The sequence below is a fragment of the Notechis scutatus genome, chromosome 4 (genome assembly GCF_049901735.1).
Source record: "Notechis scutatus isolate UNSWTSFEM ecotype Mainland chromosome 4, rNotScu1.2, whole genome shotgun sequence".
NCBI classification, from domain to species: domain Eukaryota; kingdom Metazoa; phylum Chordata; class Lepidosauria; order Squamata; family Elapidae; genus Notechis; species Notechis scutatus.
Genome location: NC_142012.1, coordinates 25,175,458 through 25,194,111, shown reverse-complemented (window position 1 = coordinate 25,194,111; position 18,654 = coordinate 25,175,458). Strand labels below are relative to the sequence as shown.

Sequence of the window (18,654 nt, the reverse complement as noted above, 5' to 3'; positions counted from 1 at the left end):
ACTTTGGTTCCAAAAGTTGGGAAGAGTGGTCTTCTTCCTCCCAAGTTATTTATAATATTTTTTTTTTGCTGTCCCCTAGCCCCGGCTTGGGCGATATGCTGCCCTCACTACTATAATGGTGCTAAAGAACACTATAACATCTTTCGTGTGGAAACTGCAGAAGAGGGGGGGAGATCTAAAAACAAAACAAAACAAAAATCCCAGGAAATGATGAGTAGGCAGCCTGGTGCCCTTCAGATCTTTGGGGACTACCGATTCTGATAATTTCTGGCTCTTAGCCAGGCTGGTAGGAATTGAAGTTCAAAACAGCTGGAGTACAGCAGAGCGTTTATCTCTGGTAAGGACAGGTAGTTGCCAAAGCAGGAATCTGACTAAATGGCACGGTTCCCAGGTCATCCCCCAGTCCCTAGTTGAGAGCTGCTGTAATAATAATACTAATAATAAATTTTTAAAAACCACTCTTCCCGTTTTCAGAAGCACCTTCGCTTCCCATAAACCCGGCATTCATGAGCTGAAACTCGAGGAGGGGCACAGAGGGGGACGTTGGGTCTCTGCTAATCCTCTTCCCCCACCCACCCATCCACACCGACCCCGCAAACTTTCTTCCCTTCTCTCATTTTCCCCCCCTTTTCGAATTCAACCGGCTGGTTAGAGAGAGAGAGAGAGAGAGACTAAGCCAGCTTGGAATTCTTTCCTCAGGGCAGTCTTCCCCAACCGGGCGCCCTCCAGTTGGCTCCATCCACACAACCAGGGCTCGGAAGAAGGGGGGAGAGGGAGGGAGGGAGGGAAGGAGGGAGAGAAAGAGAGAGGGGGAGGAGAGGGAGAGAGGGAGAGAGGGAGAGAGGGAGAGAGGAGAGAGAGAGAGAAAGAGAGAGAGAGAGAGAGAGAGAGAGAGAAGGTTGCCTGGAGCGGATGGGATCGCCCGGGGAGAAGTCTGGAATAATTAGAGAAAGTTGCAAATAAGCCAAGCCTTTTGGCTGCGGACTCTTCCTTTCCTCTCTGCCCTTTTTTTCCCCCAAGGCATGAAGGTGGTAATTAAGATTTGGGGGAGAGCGCTGGTCAGGTCACCTCCTCTCTGAGATCAGCGCTTCTTTCAAGTGTCCTTCTGCGCGGCCAAAGATGACAAGAGCAAATCAATAAGCGCTTGAAATGAAAGGGCGCTCCTGCCTGGCCCCCGAGGCGACAGATTTCCCCACCGCCAGCCAGCCCCGCTTGCCCTCCTCTTCGCCGCTGCCTTCCTCCCCGGCAACTTGTGGCATTCCGCGCCGCGCCGCTTCGCCCTGGTCAGGAAGGGCCCCTTTTCGCGCCTCTGCTCCGGACCCAGGTAAGCCGCTCCCGGAGCAGGGGTTTCTCACGCCGCCGCCGCGGAAGCCGCCCGGGTCCCGCCAGGGCTCGACGGCCTGGGAGAAGAAGCGGGGGAGGGGAGCGGCCGGGGCTAGAGGGCGTCCTTGGCTCTGGAGCGTCGCAACTCTGGCCACTGGCAAAGAAGGCTGCGACCCGGCTGGCGCAGAGATCAGGCGCGGAAAGGGGAGTGGGGTTCTCCCTTTGTACTTCTTCCACCTCCCGTGTGCTTCGCTTTGGTTTCTCAAGGAGACTCTGGAAACGGGGGGTGGGTGGGTGATCCCCCTTTTGGGTTTGCATGGATTATTGCCTTCTGCCCGAAATAAGTCCGGGTTTGAACAACATTTCCACCTCCGGTGTGTGTGTGTGTGTGTGTGTGTGTGTGTGTGTGTGTGTATCTATGCCCGTTTATTTCCTCCTTCCCTCTTTTTCCTTTTCATTTCTTTATTAATTCCGAGCGTCGGGATGGGACGTTTTTATTGAGGTCGTTCATTACCGAGTCAAGGCAGACATTTATATATTCTCTTAGCTCAAGTATTTAAGCGTTCCTGGTTTCTCAGTGATAATAGGCTACGAGAACACAGGAGGTAGCAGGATGGGTTTTAATTTATATGCAAATTAATGGGTCCGTTCGAAGGGTTTCCCGCCCGCCCCCCCCCCCTTTTTTTTCTTCTATTTGTATGGAATCGAGATGCCTAGACGAGTAATACGGAAATAAAATCATAAAAGAAATACACGGGGGTGGAGGAGGAGGAGGAGGAGGAAGGAGGAGGAAATGCAGAAGTCATAAAACAAAAGTGCAGCGAGTGTTGTAAACTTCTACCCCATTCACAAAATTGTAGGAAGAAGGACGAAGACTCGAAAACATAATTCAAAACTGGGGCAAAATAAGTAGGAATTCATTCTTTCACACTGATTCATATTCACCGGTTTTCAAATGCGCCAGTAAAAATGCAAATATATATATATATTACTGCTGAGATTTATTCTCTTTCTCTTCCCAATTTTCACATTTATCTCAGTTCCTCGGTGAAATTAGTGTTGAATGTCTGTAAATAGAATTCTTATCAACCATCCACTTCGGCTTTTCTCATTATTAAACTAAGGTGCTAGAATATGATTTTAGTATAATTATATTACTATATCAAACATTTTTAAGTTTGCATTCTCATCCAAAAATGCTTTCTTTGAAATAACGTTTTCCCCCCTCCTGGACCACTGTCCTAACCGATGAGCAAACATGGTTTTTCTTTTCAGTATTTGATGTGCCTTAACTGTGATAGATTTTAGACATTCTCATTGGGAAGAAAATAGATGATAGAGCAGCATATTTTCAATAACATCTGTAGTCAAACTAACAAAAAGATTTACATTCATTTTACTTAAGAAAAATTGATTTCAAAAAGATTTCATTCTTGGCTAAGAGGCAAAATTGGATTCTTTGCGTGTTTGTTTGGAATCGGTAGCTTTGAACATTGTGCACCTTCACCAAATTTCACAGGACCAATTTCTGAATATGCTGCCTGGATTCTACCTTACGCTCAGCCCCATTGAAGTGAGCGGGAATTATTTGCTACCAAGCGAGGTTACTACCGGATGTGTTGCATTTAACGGATCAGCATTTTGGTTAAGGGCAGTTTTTACCATCAATTTTAAACAAGTATAATCTAATGGCAGTTAAAATCGTTTCTGAAATCTGGAACGGGAAATGCTTTGTGAACAGGTCCACCTGATTCCGGAAGTCAAGGGCTTGTATTTAAATTGTTATAATCTTTGAAGAAATAAAGCATGTATTGTTAGAGTAGCTATCCGCAATACTAGTCGATTGGTAGACATTTAGTTGCCATTATAACTAGTAGCCAATTCAAATCGGCCTTTGGGGATCTTTCTGGAGGTCTTTTCTTTTTTTATTTTAAGCGTCCGTTTATTTCCTAAATAAACCAACCGTCCTTTAATGGAAAATCAAGTGCTCGAAATTAGCACTTGCGACTAACTCCACCTGCTTATTAACCGAGACTTCAATCCTGCCTTTGCTCAATTTGAGATTCGTGGAAATCAGCATAACAAATTTCTTCAGGGCAAAATGACTTCGGGCGAAGCTTTTTGCTAAAAACCGGGAAAAGGGGGGCATTTGTCAAAAGTCCCTTTCTTGCAGCATTTCAACCATGCTTTCAGAGTATCCTACCAGGGAGCCTCAGATAATAACTTTATATAACTTTTTTTTATAAAGTGACTGGGAAAGTCATGCCCCGGCCGTGCAACTGTGTAGCCACTGTGACTGCACCTTCTCGCAGAGGTAACCTTGAGATAACCCAGAGGATCTAACCTAGTTAAGACGCTACATACTTTGTTTACGACTAGTCTGCCGGCTCAGAAAAGCGGTTGGTGCTCTCCGGGACCAAAAGGGGCGAATGTCTTCACCCCTACCCAGGATTGTGTTTCATTTCCTGGGAGAAAGAGAAATGGTGCTGGGATGGGGAGGGGCGGAGGAGGGTGAGGGGAGAGGAGAGATGAGGAGAGAGAGAAAGAATTAAAATCCGTGTATTAAAGCAGCTCCAGCAGTTTCCAGACCACCTTTCAAAACTCCCGTTTCGAGGCAGTCTGCCTAATATATTCCCCAGCGATTCTGGGCATTAATTAGTTGTTTAATAGGAGTATGACTAAAAATGTAAAAGAAGGATTAGGAGCGTGAAACGTATGTCCAGCTCCTTCCACGCACTCGAGGAGGGAATAAAAATCACTCTGTATCTTATGTTTCTCTACCAGCCATTTGCATTTCTCACCAGCTGCTCACTTCAGCTGCACCCCATTCCTAGCGAGCGACAGAGAAGTGCCCGGCCTTAGTCGTGCTCCGGTCTGAAGCCCCGGCATTGAAGGGGGCAAGGGAGGCAGCCCGGGGACCAACCGGGGGGCGGGGAGGGGAGGTGGGATGAGAGAAAGCAACTGGAGGCCGGCTGGCAGTCTGGTTAGGTAGCGCAGACGGAGAACCAGCCAGCCACCCTTGGCTGGGGCTCGGGGGGGGTGGGGAGGCGGAGAGGCAGGTCTGTGACAGTTCCTAATTTGAAGTGCCTGGAAGAGGCGAGTGGTGGGGAACCAGGCGCGCATCTTCGTGCTGGGAGGAGCAGGAGAAGGAACAGCGCCCCCCCCTCTCCTCCCGGTCCTCAGACGGATTCAAAGCAAAGTCAGTGCCCACACGGAGGGTTGTTTACCTTAGTTATTTTACCCACTACTGTCCGTACATTAATTAGGTGTATGGAGCACCGGGGTATTCCGGGAGGCGAAGGGCCGCCTGAAAGTCGCTGAGAGCCCAAACAAAAGGCTTCATTCTCTCCCGCTCTTCTTCCTCCCTCCCCTTTCACGACCCACCCACCCTCTTCCACTTCAAGAGCGACCGAAAGAGAGATTTTAGGATTAACCCCCATGGATTTATTTTTCCTTCGCATTCCTTATTGGGATACAAGAACTCGGGCCCCTGGCTCTTCTTCCCAAGGACACGAATGCGGGTTTTCACACGTGCAGTTGGGAGTGAGCCGCGGTGAAACTGTCTGATTCGACTCTTAACACCATGTGCCTGCCTGTGGTGGCCTACGGGGCATGCTTATAGAGTTGGCGAAATATTTTACCTTTTCAAATAAAATCGGTAGGACGAATGATAGGAGGACGTTAATTTCAAATGGCCTGCAAGTGGTAACATTGTATTTGACGTTTAAACACTAAGGGACATTTTTTTAAAAAAAGGTATCGATGAAATAAGAGTTTTTTTTCCCACTAAAGCAATTTTTGTATTGTATAAATTCATCCTTCTCGTGTTTATTTTTTATTTTTTACTCCAAGCAAGTGGGCCTTAGATTTACAGCCATGCCGTAAGAAAGGATTCCCTTCCAACAAAAGAAACGAAAATGCTTAAAAATTTAATGCAGGTAAATTAGAATCCATTAAGTCACGTGTGTTTTAAGTCGGTAGGCTGAAAAAATCAGACACTTCAAAATGGCGCCCATTTCTTTGCGTCAGAACCGACCCATTTCTCAGCTTCCAACTACAGTAAAAACGCTGAAATAAGAGCGCCAAACTAAAGCAACTTTATTTTTCATTGGGGGATGGGGGAGTTAATTAGTTGTAGAATAGTTTTCCTTCCTTTTTTTTAATGCAACCCACCACAGCAAAATCAAATTTAACGGTGATGTGAAAACGGTTACGGTATTGGGGTTTAAAAATGGATTTTATTTTGAAGGGCGTCCTGCGGGCACAATTTGTTGGCGGCGTTTTTAGGTGTGTCTGCGGATCAACTTTTGCAGTCATGGTGGGCATTTGTCTTTGCAATTGCTGTGATCGATTTTACTAATATTTTTGGGTTAACAGTGCAACAACATTCCCGATCTTCCCTTAATTGATCCTCCGTGTACACGGAAATACTCGCGCGCTGTTGTTTCTTGCCAGGGGGCGAAGTAGCCGAGCAGGCCGGATCTCTCTCCACCGTTCTTCTCTCAGCCACAGCTTTGCTCCCGAGGCGCGCCTGTCCCGGGATAGGCCCCGCGACCGCTTCTCCGGAAATCGCGCCAACTGCACGGCAGCCCCGCCATTCGGAGACCGCCTTTCTTCCTCCGCCTCGCGCCTCGTCATTTTCGCAAATGAATGATCGGTGACCCCGGGTGAACCTGCTGGGGGCAGAGACAGCCGAGGAAATTCTACCCTGCGAGGCGCTTCTGGGGCTTGTAGGTCGCGAACCTTGTGGCGGAAAGGCCCTTTCGCGCCCCCGCGGCCCTCGCCGCCACCCACCCACCTTTTCCCAGCTGCAGCTCCGTAAAAAATAAAAATAAAAAAGGCGGAAAGGCCCCGTTTTCCTCCCTCGTTCAGGAAGCTGGCCTGAATGTTGGGAAGCCCGGTGGAGGGGAGGGGGGTCTGGACGGCTCCAGGCCCTTTTGCACCGGCTCCAAAGGCTCGACCCCGCTCTTGTATTCAGCCTATCCGCTGCCGGCCCCCTCCAGGCCTCGATCCTCCTTTACCTCCTCTACGGCTCCCCTCTGGTTTCTTTAGTGAAACTTTCAATTAAATAAGGAGCCTGGGATCGGCTGTTCCTCCCTCCCTCCCGGGTCATAATCGGGCTCCCTTTCCCGCTCCTCTTCCGCCTGCCGCGGCGGTTCTTGATTTTCTCTGTCAGCCGCTCGTTTCGGCTTTTCTGTCGCGCCCTGGGCTTTGGTTAAACCGACGTCCCTGGCCAAGAGACCCTGGAGCCCATGACTTCTACTGCGCCCCCAAGCTTGATATAGAGGTGGCTCTAACCTTTCTCTCCTTCATTCAGGGTCCATCCGTCCGAGTCCCCCTTTTTTTTTTCTTCCCCCACAATCCCCTTTCTTGGGCTTCGTCCTTTCCCAGCAGCAGCAGCAGCAGCAGCAGCAGCAGCTGGGCCGCCCCTGCCTTCTCCTCCTCCTCCTCCTCCCCCCGTTATTCATCCCTACCTTTCCCCCTTCCTTCCTTCCCTCCCACCGCTGCTCGGCTTGGCCGCCGACTTCAGTTTGGTGGAATCTTTGCTGACGTCACGCGACTCCCCCAGCCAAGCAGAGCGAGCCGAGCCGAGCGGAGTTGAGCGGAACTGGAGCCGCAGGAGAGCCCGAGTCAGGCAGGGGGGAGCCGGGTCGCCCGCCGAGAAGCTGCCCGCTGCCGCCGCCACCAACCCACCGGGGCCCGGCCTTCCCTCCCCTCCCTTCCTTCCAGGGGCTGTTCGACACACACACACACACACACACACCGGTTTCTTCTCCCGGGGATCCTGCTGGGCTGCCGCCCTTCTGCGACTCGGGCGGGCCTCGGGAGTTGGTGCTCGGGGCGCTGGCGGCGGTGCGACCCTTTCCCAGACCCTCTCCTCCCCGCCTGGGGATTTCTCAGCGCTTCAGGATCCAGGACCCATCCCCGCCGCGCAAGGCAGGAGCCATCGGAGCCCACTGGAGCCGGTAAGCCCGAGTCCGAAGGTGGACCGCGCAGTGGCCCTGGGCCGGCGGTGGGAGTTGTGGCGAGTCTGAGGATTGAGTCCAGTTCGGGCGGCTGGTCCCGGCCGGTGATTTTCTAGGGCGCTCGGCTGGCTCCGAGACTTCGGCTTCCAGCGCTTGAATTGGGTCAGGGGCTGCCGGTAGGGTCTCGCTCGTTTCCAGGTTCTCCCCTTGCCAGACTTAGACGACCGCGCTTTCCTTCTGGTTTCCCCTCTACTTTTTTCCCTTGTGGCTAATAAAGCATGCCTTGGCATCCTGGCCTTGCAATCTCCCTGGGATTCCGACAGGAAAGAGAAGGAAGGAAGGAAGGAAGGATGGAAGGAAAGAAGAATGGAAGGAAGGAAGGGGGACAGAGAGAGATCAGGTCCTTTTACGGAGCTTTCTCAAACGCAGTCCTTTGCGAAATATTATTGCCCGCCTTTATTGTCCTTTAATGTTTTTCATGCAGTCTTGGAAAAACTCGAGGAGGCCAAGGAGTTGCCCCAGTGAGGCTGAGTCTTGCTCTATAACTGAAGTGTAACTTTCGTAAACACAGAGTTACAATTACTGCTAGGACGCGGCTTACTACAGCAAACTGTGAGGTGCCTCGGGATTCTGAGACTCGGATGACTTAATTTTAGCGAGATCCTCCACATTCTATTTGCTTTCTTGTAGCCTCATTTAAAAGGCAACATTTTCTGGAGTTTGTGGCAGGTTTGGGGTGGGGGGGGGGTGTTTTGCTTTGTCTTGTCTTGTCTTGCCTTCTGACGCCATCATATCCCTATTATTAAATCTGGTTCTTCGTCCAAAGGCAGCATAAAGAGTAATTCGTGCTTCTTTTATTTTTAAGGAACAGTGAAGAAGACCTAAATTAAACAAGAAACCAGGCAGGAAAAAGGGTTCGGAAAGGGGGATGGGGTGGACATCCTTCTAATTAATTTAGTTGGCTTTACAAAAGTTCCTTTACATTCCACAGGGTGAATACACCTTTAAAGAGAAATGCGACATTCTTCTCTTAATTTTTCAAATATTCCAAATAATGAAAACAAATCGCAGCCCCCTACAATTTCTGGCTATGTCTTTTGATGCCCATCCACCTTCTTGACCTATTTTTGCACTTTTTCCAAGAAGTCTTATTTGTATCACTTAAGAATCAGGTCTATATAAAATGCCATGAAAATGCAATTATGAGTCACTTGCTATTGATAAGGAAAGGGGGAACCCCCCCCCCCCCAGCAAATACCGAATTCTAATCTGCAATGTGATGTATTTCATTTTGCCTTTCTGTAAAAGATGCACTTTATTTTATTTTAGCTATTTTTGGTTAGAGGGTGCATATGTTGCTCATAAAAGCAATTTAAGTTTGTGAATTTTAAAACAATAAAATGAAAATAAGAGGCAAGTATATGAGGAAAAAGACTGGGGCCAGAAAAGGGTTCTAGTAGTAATATTGATTGGTGGACTCCAAATTATTTGGTAGAAGATTCCATTTATTGTATTTATGGGATTATTTGCATGTACTGTAAAAGCAGTCTAGCATCTGGGGCTAATATTAATAAAGCCTAATAGTAATTCCCAAGAGCTTTCTCCTGCCACCTCCCCCAATAGATAAATTTGCAGGTTGGGTGTTTAAAAATCAATATATATTTTTTTCTTGGCAGAAATCATGGTTCCTTTCTTCTTTCTCACTGTAGTCTTAACTTTACTTGCCCAACTAGTTCTAACTTGGTACTGCCTTCTGTCTAAATTTGGATAGACTTCAGCTGCAAATTCCTTTATTTCTCAACTGTCAGGAATCCTTGCAATCAAATAAATATTTATATTCCAAAATAAGCAAGAGCAAGATTTTGAAAACAATAGATGAATAGAACTCCTGATATATCACATTTTTTAAGAATAATATTTTCTAGTGATTCAATTTTTGGAAATGAAGGACTTAAAGCAAAAAAATAATGCCTTGTCTGTCTCCGTGTGCTCAATTAATTAGCCTGTAAGGCAAGAATTGACCCTGAGAGTTTGAATTTATCCAGGGAAACCTGCTTGACAAAACCCACTTTAAGGACCCTCCAAGAGAAATTAAAAGGGGCCATCAACTGCCTTTCTCTGTTTCACTACAGATTTCAAATTAGGCCTTCGTTGTGGGGGAAACGTCTTCTTCTGCTCAGGGCATCTTGCATGTCAGTCTTGACTCCTGAAAAATAAAAAACTTATGACCTTTTCCATGTGTCCCCCAGGCCACATATATTAAACTGAAGCAGTAGTTCAATTGCACCCATTGCTGGCACCCAGTTCTACTCTAAAATACCTAGGAATGCCTGATGGCTTGGAAAGTAATGACTCTGATTTGAGATCTTAAGGCCAGTCCGGGTGGAAAAAAGTCAGCAATCTTTCCTAGCTTCTAGGAATTTTCTCCCTGGAGCAAGAAAATGCACCTTCATCTGAAAAATAATTTTCCTTGTGAGACCCATGTTTTGTAAGTCAGCTTAATTAGGCTGGAGGGGTATCGCCCTCATCATCCTCACCATTAAGTCAAGGGGATTATTGTTCATCTTCCTGGCTGTTTCTGATTAGCCAGTTAGACAGAGCTGTCCTGTTCCCTCCAAGGATTTCTGAGAAGGCTCAGAAGGATAAGTTGGTTAAGAGTGAGCGCCCGTTAACTTTAACACGCCCGAAATGGTGGAGGGGGATATTGGGGAATGGGGATGCTAAATTACCCAACTGAAGAGGACATGCAAATTTTCTATCCGAATTACCATAAGTAAACATTTGAAGCCTGGACTAATAACCTCCCATCTGTGTTACTTCATATTGAGTTAGTTGAGAGCTCTGGTAATGATTTTTGTAATGTCTCCCAAACAGACATCTCAATCAGGCGCTAATCTTGTTCCTTTTGTTTTTCTTTCCTAACACTTCTTTTTAGTGTTCTTTTGCCTGTTCTGTTCTGTTGTGCTCTGTTAAGTTTAAAAAGTAGTCTTCAGAAGAGTTAAAAGTTGAAGTGAAGGTGACATCTAAAGCAGGGGGTCTCCAACCTTGGCAACTTTAAGAGTTGAAGTTCACAAGTCTTAAAGTTGCCAAGGTTGGAGACCCCTGATCTAAAGTGTTAAAGCCCCTCTCCCAGCCTTGTCCAGCCAAAGGAGAAAGGCAGAGAATGGGGGTGGTTTATTTTATTTATTTATTTTATTTATTTATTTGATTTGCCAATTGTTTACAAGATAATAAGTATAAGTGTATACATAGTTGTGAATACATGAAATGGGTACATATAAGAAAAATAAAAGAAGAATAAGAGAAACAATAGGACAGGGACGGTAGGCACGATGGTGCGCTTATGCACGCCCCCTACAGACCTCTTAGGAAAGGGGTGAGGTCAATAGTAGACAGTCTAAGGTTAAAGTTTTTGGGGTTTGGGGAAGAGACTACAGAGTCGGGTAGAGTATTCCAGACATTGACCACTCTGAGTGGTCAGACATTGACCACTCTGGTTCATTGCTTTTCTCGTCCCCTGTTTCCTCCCCATCCCAAAAATGCCTCCCCTTCAAGCTGTACTGGAGAGTCTGCCTCCTCTACCTGGAAAGGGGGTTCAGACTCTCGATTTGGGCTTTCATTCTCTACCAATAAGAGACCCTGGAGAGTGCAAATTCAGACACAGACCTTCCTTTTTCCCCCCAAGAACAATCCACACTAGTGATTTATAGCAACATCAGCCAGTCAGTGCTTTGGCGGTACAAAGGCTATCTCCGTGTCTCCATCGCTGTTATAGTGGCATGGCGATGGCTCAGTGAAGTAAACACTGCAAATCTTTAGAAATGGAAAAGAGTATCTATGGAGAGACACACCTGTTCGTATCTCTTGAAAAGCATGTCCCTTCCCCCTTGTTGGAAGTGACACCCATCAAACCTTCCTGCTCCGCTATGTAAATCACAGCATTGTTAAGCTGAATATCTTGATATGCTCTCCTGGCTCAAAGATGTCAGCTATTGATTTATTCCAGTGGATTTAGACAAGACTAACATTTCATAGGATCATGCTGGGTGAGCCCTTGTTAACTCACAAGCAGCCCAACTTTGGTTTTATTTGGGAGTCTGTTGCACTGAATCACATAAGCTTTGCTTTCAGGTAAATGCCCAGCCTTAAGACCATAATTTTGTGAGGGAGGCTGCAGTCCATAGGGCTGAGTTCCTCTGTGAAACCAATCTCACTCTTGTTGATTTGAATCAATCAATCAGTAAAATCCAGCAAGTTTAGACAAGCCCATTTCTAGGGAAACGGATTGTAAAAGCTGGGATTCCCCATCACAGATGGATGGATGGAAAAATGTGCCATTTCAAATGTAAGAGGGGAAAAATTAGTTTTGGGTAGTTAAAATTGAAGCAAGCTGTTTATGACACACACAGGAGTGAATAGAACTTTCACACTAATGCATGTTTATTGCATTGATTCAAGAGATTTCTTGTTCCCTTTATTCAGGATGAGATTTTCTTTTTCTTTTTCTTTATTTATTTATTTCTTTTGCCATGCTGCATGCAGCATCGCTTTAAAAAAAAACTCTGTGAGAAAATCCACTTTCCCCCTCTAATTATATAACCCCTACAAATCTATGTGCATTGAAACGGTTCTGTCAGGAGAGAAATATCCCAGGGCCACTGGGCATTTGTCAGATTCCAGGCATAAATTCACATTAGGTTTGCATCAGTGGACTTGGTGTGTGTGTGTGTGTGTGTGTGTGTGTGAGAGAGAGAGAGAGAGAGAGAGAGAGAGTTTATTTTAAAATGAAGTTTATGCAAAGTCAAAATTCAAATTCAATGAATGAGAACACTAGATGGTCTTCAGTTTCTTCCAAAGTCCAAAGCTTAAATCAAGTTGATTGCCTGAATTTAATCTTTCATTTCTTTGGCTGGAGTATCAGAATTTAAAGCATGTGAAGTACATCTGCTTCACTCCCTGCATTGAGCTGCACAGAAAAGAGAGATTTGCAAGTGTATACACACACACACACACACACAAGCCACTTGGGGGGTGAGGAAGAGGAGGAGGAGGAGGAGGAATAAACTTCACAGGGACGACCTCAAATCAGGGGTGTGCGCAGAATCTGGCCAAAAAAAGCTGACACCTATAAAGAAGAGGTGAATTTTGGATTGTGTGATTGTGTGCACCATTTTGAGTTTGTTAACTACACCTTGTGGACCCCTCTGGAGCTAAGCATTCTTGAAAAAGCCCAGTCTGCTCTTGGGCTTTTTATACTAGCTTTCCAATCTGATAGCTTAAGTGCCCTTTCCCCCAATTTCCAGACTTCACCATGCTAGCTGGCATCTACCGGAGCTTAAATCAAAGTATTTGTCTGGAAATTATGGGAAAGTGGCATCAATCTTTAGGTATACCTTTGTTGTAATTTGATGAATTTATTCATTATATTTATGGTTTTATTTTAAGGGTATCACCCAGAGTCATTTGGGGCAAGACTGGTGGCAAACAGAACAAACAAATAAACAAACAAACAAACAAATAAATAATCGTCTAGAGGGGCCAGTTTCTCCTTCCCCATCCGTTATTGAAGGGTGGCTTGTTTAAGGCAGAGGCTTGCCTTGTTTTTCTTTAAAGCGTTGTTGTTGTGGTGGTTGCTGTCGTTTAGTTTGACTTCGTGAAGCTGACGTTCATTTCGCATGTTATCTCAATGCCAACCGTCTGATGTTTTGCAGATAACGGGTTATGGAGTCCAACTGCCGTAAACTTGTCTCGGCTTGCGTCCAATTAGGTAAGAAACACGTTTCGCCTTTGGTCGGAACGACCTGCAGTTTAAGATCGAGGTGTGCTTGCACGCCGTTTCCCCGTTGACCGTTTTCAAAAAAAGAGAGAGAGAGAGAGAAACCTTAAAGGAGGGTGGTATACATCTCTATAACGGGGGACATTACGGGGAGCCCAGTCAGGGGCAAAATTCGGGGCTCAGAGAAACCCACTGAAAATTCTGTAGCGCCCCCCCCTCCCCGGTTTATTGATTGGGCGAGAATTCAGGCATCCCCTGTCAGTCAAACGCTGGCCCGGACCCTTGTAGCTCTCGGGGCTTGCAGCCAAAAGCTTCGTGGCTCGCTAGCTGGAAAGAGCCGCGAGCCTTCCAGGAATCCGGGGGCCCGATTCGCCTCGTCGCAAACTGAGGAGGACAAGCAGCTCCTATGGGAAGATGGGAAGGGGGGGGGAGAGAGAAAGAAAGAGGGACAACAGAGGCCCAGGGAGAGCTGGGAGGTTATAGGGTTCTCCAAGAGGACTCGCGCAGGGGTCTCAACCTTGGCCACTTTAAGCCTGGAGGACTTCAACTCCCAGAATTCCCCAGCCAGCTTTGCTGGCTGGAATTCTGGGAGTTGAAGTCCTCCAGGCTTAAAGTGGCCAAGGTTGGAGACCCCTGGACTAGCGCCTTCACCGTCGCCTTTCCCAATGGCGTCGGGGTATCCCTCAGGCCCCCAAGCTCCATCATCCCCACCTAGCCTAGCCCTAACCCGTGAGGACTTCAGCTCCTCTCTCTCTCTCTCTCTCTCTCACACACACACACACACACACACACGCCTCCCTCTGAGGAACCAACAGCCTTCTCTTTCCCTCCTTAGGGGTACAACCTTCGACCGTCGAATGTCTCTTCTCCAAAGACCCTGATATTAAAAAGGGGGACTTCGGCGAGGCTCCGGAAGGCAGGAAAGAGGCTTCCAGCAGCAAACTCTTCGGCAGGCCCCACCCCAGCGCCAACGGTGAGTCGAGGCGGCCCGCTTCTGCCTGCTCAGACCGTGGAGGGGTGGGGAGATCCGCTCCCCCATCGTGAAACCATCCTTCTCGCCCCCCCCCCCCAGGCTCTAAGGACGGCGGTGGGGCGAGCTCACGGCTCCCACGACCAAGGCAGGCTCTTGGCTGAGCCCGGGGGAATCCCGGGGGTGGGCGCCGCAGTGGGAGAGGAGGGGCCACGAGGGGAGAGCCAACATAGGGGAGGGGGGCGTCTCCCTCTCTCCCAAAGCTTCCTGAGCAGCTGTTGGCTCGTCTGCGGCGACCCCGGGCGAGGGTTTTGCGCGCGCTCTCAGCTTTCCTCGCGGCGCAGGGGGGCGAGCTGAAGGCGGTGCAAGGGCGCCCTCTGCTGGTGAGGATGGGTGCGGTGCGGAGAGCCGCTGGGGTGAAAACCTGCTTTGTCAAAGGGATAATGGATCGGGGTTGGGTTTTGTTTTTTGTTTTTCCTGGGAAGGGGAAATATTTTGTATTGAGCAAGCATATTTGCCAGAAAATGCTACTGGCGTGCCACTCTTGGCGATTTTCTTTTACCAAAAAAAAATATATATGTAAAAAGTTGATTCGTCTGTATTCGAAGCGTTCGCCATCTAAGATACAACACTATTGCTTACAGGGCTAGGTGTAGAAACTAGGACCGAAGGTTGTAGCGGCAATGATAGGTCTTTGCTTTTTGCCATCCTCGGAAATAGACATATGGCATTTTTCTTGTTTCTTTCAGTTAAGTATCAATGTTTATTTTAAAAAAAATATGTCCCGGGTATATTATTAAAAATATCTTTATTAAAGCGAGTTTAGCGGCCGGAATTGCTTCCCAATCCAAAATGCACCATAGGGAAAAGGAAAAACAGCCCTTTTGCTTTTTAAACCGACAACCTGGAAATAAAAATAAACGTGATTTTTTTTTTTTTTTATTTCTTTTTGCAGTGATATACAGTATATTACAATCATAATAAGATGGCTCTGGATGTTCTTGTTTTTAGAAGGCAGTTGTGTATAATTAGCAGAAATGCCATTTCGTTAATACCCCCAAGATAATAACAACTTTCTTTGGAGCATTGTTTATGCAGATGGGCACGGTTGTTGATGAGAAATCTCAGGAATGGTTAAATCCAATTGCTTCCTAATTGGAAAAATTCCACTGAGTTCCATCCTTTCTCTCAAGAAAGTACTGGGGCAGAAGTGCCACTCAAGTTGTTTCAAAAGCATCGTTATCCACCATGCGTAGGAAGGGGATTCAGGCATTAGCTCGCAATCCTCCATCACCCGTGATTGCCCCACTGGATTCCTTGGGGTGATTTTAGCACAAACGAATTTATTTCGCATGTGTCCGCGGCAGGGGAAAAAACAAAAGACATTTTGATAGGACATGTTCATGCTGAAGTTGGTAAAAGTGAGGGGGGGAGAGAAGCCGCCTTGGATATGACCCCCTTTGCCTAAATTACAGCTTCTATGATTCCCAGCCAGGGGGATCCATTGCCGGGAGTTGGAGTGCAGTTGACGCTGGCGATTGGCGATTGTCTAGAGTGGTGATCTAACACTTTTGCCCGGAGAGTCTGCCACTCCTCTGGTGATCTGGTCAAAACAACAATGTTTGCCATAGAGATTTGCTGAAAAGGAAATGTATACAAACGCGCGCTAGTTCGGGGCAATTCCGCTGAATCGATTGCATGGGGGTGGGGGCGAGGTCTCAGCTATTCAAGGGGCGAGTAAAATTCGACTGGGCGTGAACCTCATATGTCCCTGCAAACGCGCAGGAGCGGTGGCATTTGCTGCCGCGGAGTTGCGCCCGTGCAAAAATTCGGTGCCACCCTTGAAAAAACCCCTTTGTAAGACAATAAAAGCGAATTGGCTGGAGCCCTGGGCCTCCGCCGCCGCCGAGCTCACCTAAGAGATCCTGAAGTGTTTTGACTCGAAACAAGGGGACCCCATTTCCAGGCGAAAGATTCCTCGGTAGGAAAAACAAAAATCCCTCCCGTGCAACGAGAATGCTTCTGAGAATGACGACTTGGGAAATCAGCTTGAAAGGTACGTTATCAAGATGTTGAAAGCAAACAAGCGCCGTTTCCAAGAAGAATCGAGTGTTGAAGAAAGCCGGTTCAGGGGATCAGGGTTGCCTGCTGCAATCAGATCCAGGCCCGGAGGTGGGATCCTCACACACACAAAAAAGCAACTTTGATTTAGGAGGGAGACGGGATCCAGAACAGGAAGTACCTCCATATTCTGTGGGTGCCCTGAGTCGAATTAGGTGGAAACTTCTATAAGCCTAGCAGAAACGTTCTTCTCCAGAGCGGCTCACCCAACAGAAGATATTGGCAGCAGAGCCTGTGACTCGATGAATTTCACTTCTCGATGAAGAAAAGTTGAGGATTCCCCACCCCACATCACGACCTCCCCTGGAAAACAAATTATGATTTTTCTAACCATTCATTCTGCATCATGAGCTTTTTTTTTATCTTATTCATTTCCAGTCCTGTGCAATATGCCACAAGGTCCTTTTTTTTTTTTTTTTTTTACTCTCTTGAATTCGAAAGGAAATGGCCAAGGGTTGTCGTTAGTTTTTAGGGGGAAAAAAAGAGAAAATCAACTTTAACTAAAGGTGGAATTTAAAAAACAAACAAACCCCGTTTTGGTGCTAAGCTGAGGACCAGATGGTACTATATTGGAGAAGAGACTCCAGAGCTAAACATATCCTGAGTGAGAATGATGGAGTTGTCAATAGGACTCAACCACTTTTCAAACCTTCAGCTTGTTAAAATTCTACACATCGGAATGAGAAAATTAAGAAAATTGCAAATCCCACCCATGGAAGGATTGGGGCCTTGGGTGGGAACAGGCTACGTTTTGTATTTTAGAAAGTGATCACAACGCCATGTGGCGTTTAAAAGACATAAACAGATAAGATGCATCTGTCCAAATGCCATAGATGTCAGGAATAAAAGCTTCAGGAAATGTTTAACACAAGTGAGTTTGAAATGGCTCAAAAGTATGCCTTGTAGCCTGTATCCTTCCCCACTTCCTGTTTTCCTTCATGAGGCTTACTATCTTAGGTAGACCAATCTTATTCCCCAGTAGAGTGCATAGGTTTATTGTTTTTGGCAGCTATCCTGTGTTTAGCAAAAAGAGCTTCAAAAGCAGGTCTGAAAAAGATTTCTGATAAATTCATTCAAATAAAATGAATGACCACTGTCCCCAATAAAATCATTTTAAGGAGCCAGTTAGTTTCAGGGACAGTTGTGTATCCTTTTCATTCCAAAACCTATTTGGCAAAGTGAGAAAGAAAGGAGGCTTCCATTGATGGATTTTAGGCAATTCCACTGCTGTCTTTTGTCTGCTTGCATTCCTGGAATCATCACTGGAGCGTTCACCTTCAAAAGAAAGGATTCATTTTGTTAAAGATCTTTTGCAGTGAAACTCATACTTCTCCCTGCAGCTTTTTTGTTTTAAATGCAGTGAGAAAGTTTGAGCAAAACTTAGAACAATTTCCAAATGTCACAAAAATACCCATATTTTGACTTTCTTAACCAAATATTCAACAACCTTGCTATTCCAGGACACTCCAAGAGTTGCTGGACCACACATCTACTCATAATCTCTAGGGGTTTTTTGGCCAATGGTTGAGGGTAATCGGCGCTGTAGATGAGAGCATGTGTTGTTCAATACATTCTCAGCAACCTCACTGGGTGGAGAGTGGGCAGTTTGTAAAACAAGACATTCTTCTTCTATGCAATGGTTCAATGCACATTTAACTTGGAATAATTCTTCTTGAATTCAGTGGGGCTTACTGGTGAATAAATATATGTTTGATGTTGCTATGAAAAGAACTGAAATGCAAATGTTGCTGACTAGTTTACCTTAATTCAATTATTTGGAATATGTTGAGGACTATTCAGCACCGTAGCTCTCTGATCAATCCAAAGACATCTGAGAACTCTAACCTTAAAATGTATTTCATTCAAAGGTCTTGGAAAGACTTTTTGACTTTCTGCAATCCTTAAAACAAATTCTCTAAGCAGATGCAATTCCAAGGCTTTACTTAAGCAGGAGGGGCTGAATTCACTGGATTGGGGTTTTGTTTTTGTTTTAAAAATACAGAAGTGGAAAAAGGGTCCAATTGGAACAGCCTTGCTTGTGACAAACCGGTTTTTCTAAGTCTGGGTGGGATGTTTGCTAAACAGGCTTCCTAGAAAGTAAACTGCCCTGAACTTAGGCAAAAAAACAACAACAGTGTTATTCTGGGCAGTGCTTAAATTTAAACTGACAAGCATTTAATTGAAATCTTAATGTCCAGGTAAGCCAGGCAAATGTGAATATCACTTATTTTAGAAGTCTAATTCAAAGGAAGTACTGAGAAAGGTTTACAAGTTAAGTTGCCTATTTATCCATCTTTCTTTCTTTTTAATGGAGACATGTTGCTAGGGGGATTAATCCTTCATAGATTTTAAATATGTTAATTGACCCTAAACAATTCTTCAATTCAGCACCACCTAGCTTAAATTTGGTGTTGCTTTTATTGTTGTTTTAATGCACACCTTTGAAGAGGCATTTTATTTGTAAAAGACAATGCTTTTAAAAAAAGATAATATTAGTG

The 18,654-nt window shown here is 46.1% G+C and overlaps 1 protein-coding gene and 1 long non-coding RNA gene across 3 annotated transcripts in view; one reads left to right on the top strand and one right to left on the bottom strand.

The window, feature by feature from the left end:
* Positions 1 to 688: 688 nt before the first annotated feature.
* Positions 689 to 18,654, top strand: part of PITX2 (paired like homeodomain 2) — a 40,727-nt gene continuing 22,761 nt past the window's right edge. The window contains exons 1-3 of one of the 2 annotated variants that reach the window (XM_087962961.1): positions 689 to 1,324; positions 13,001 to 13,056; positions 13,901 to 14,038. In XM_087962961.1, the coding sequence (XP_087819087.1) occupies positions 13,011 to 13,056; positions 13,901 to 14,038 (184 nt within the window). In that variant the 5' untranslated portion in view covers positions 689 to 1,324; positions 13,001 to 13,010. Of the gene's footprint in view, positions 1,325 to 6,917; positions 7,290 to 13,000; positions 13,057 to 13,900; positions 14,039 to 18,654 lie in introns of those variants that run through there. The other variant, XM_087962960.1, reaches the window with a different exon arrangement.
* Positions 5,140 to 6,766, bottom strand: LOC148130676 (uncharacterized). The gene is made up of 2 exons (XR_015749196.1): positions 6,622 to 6,766; positions 5,140 to 5,999 (listed from the first exon to the last, which is right to left on the bottom strand). It is a non-coding gene; the product is annotated as an uncharacterized LOC148130676 (long non-coding RNA).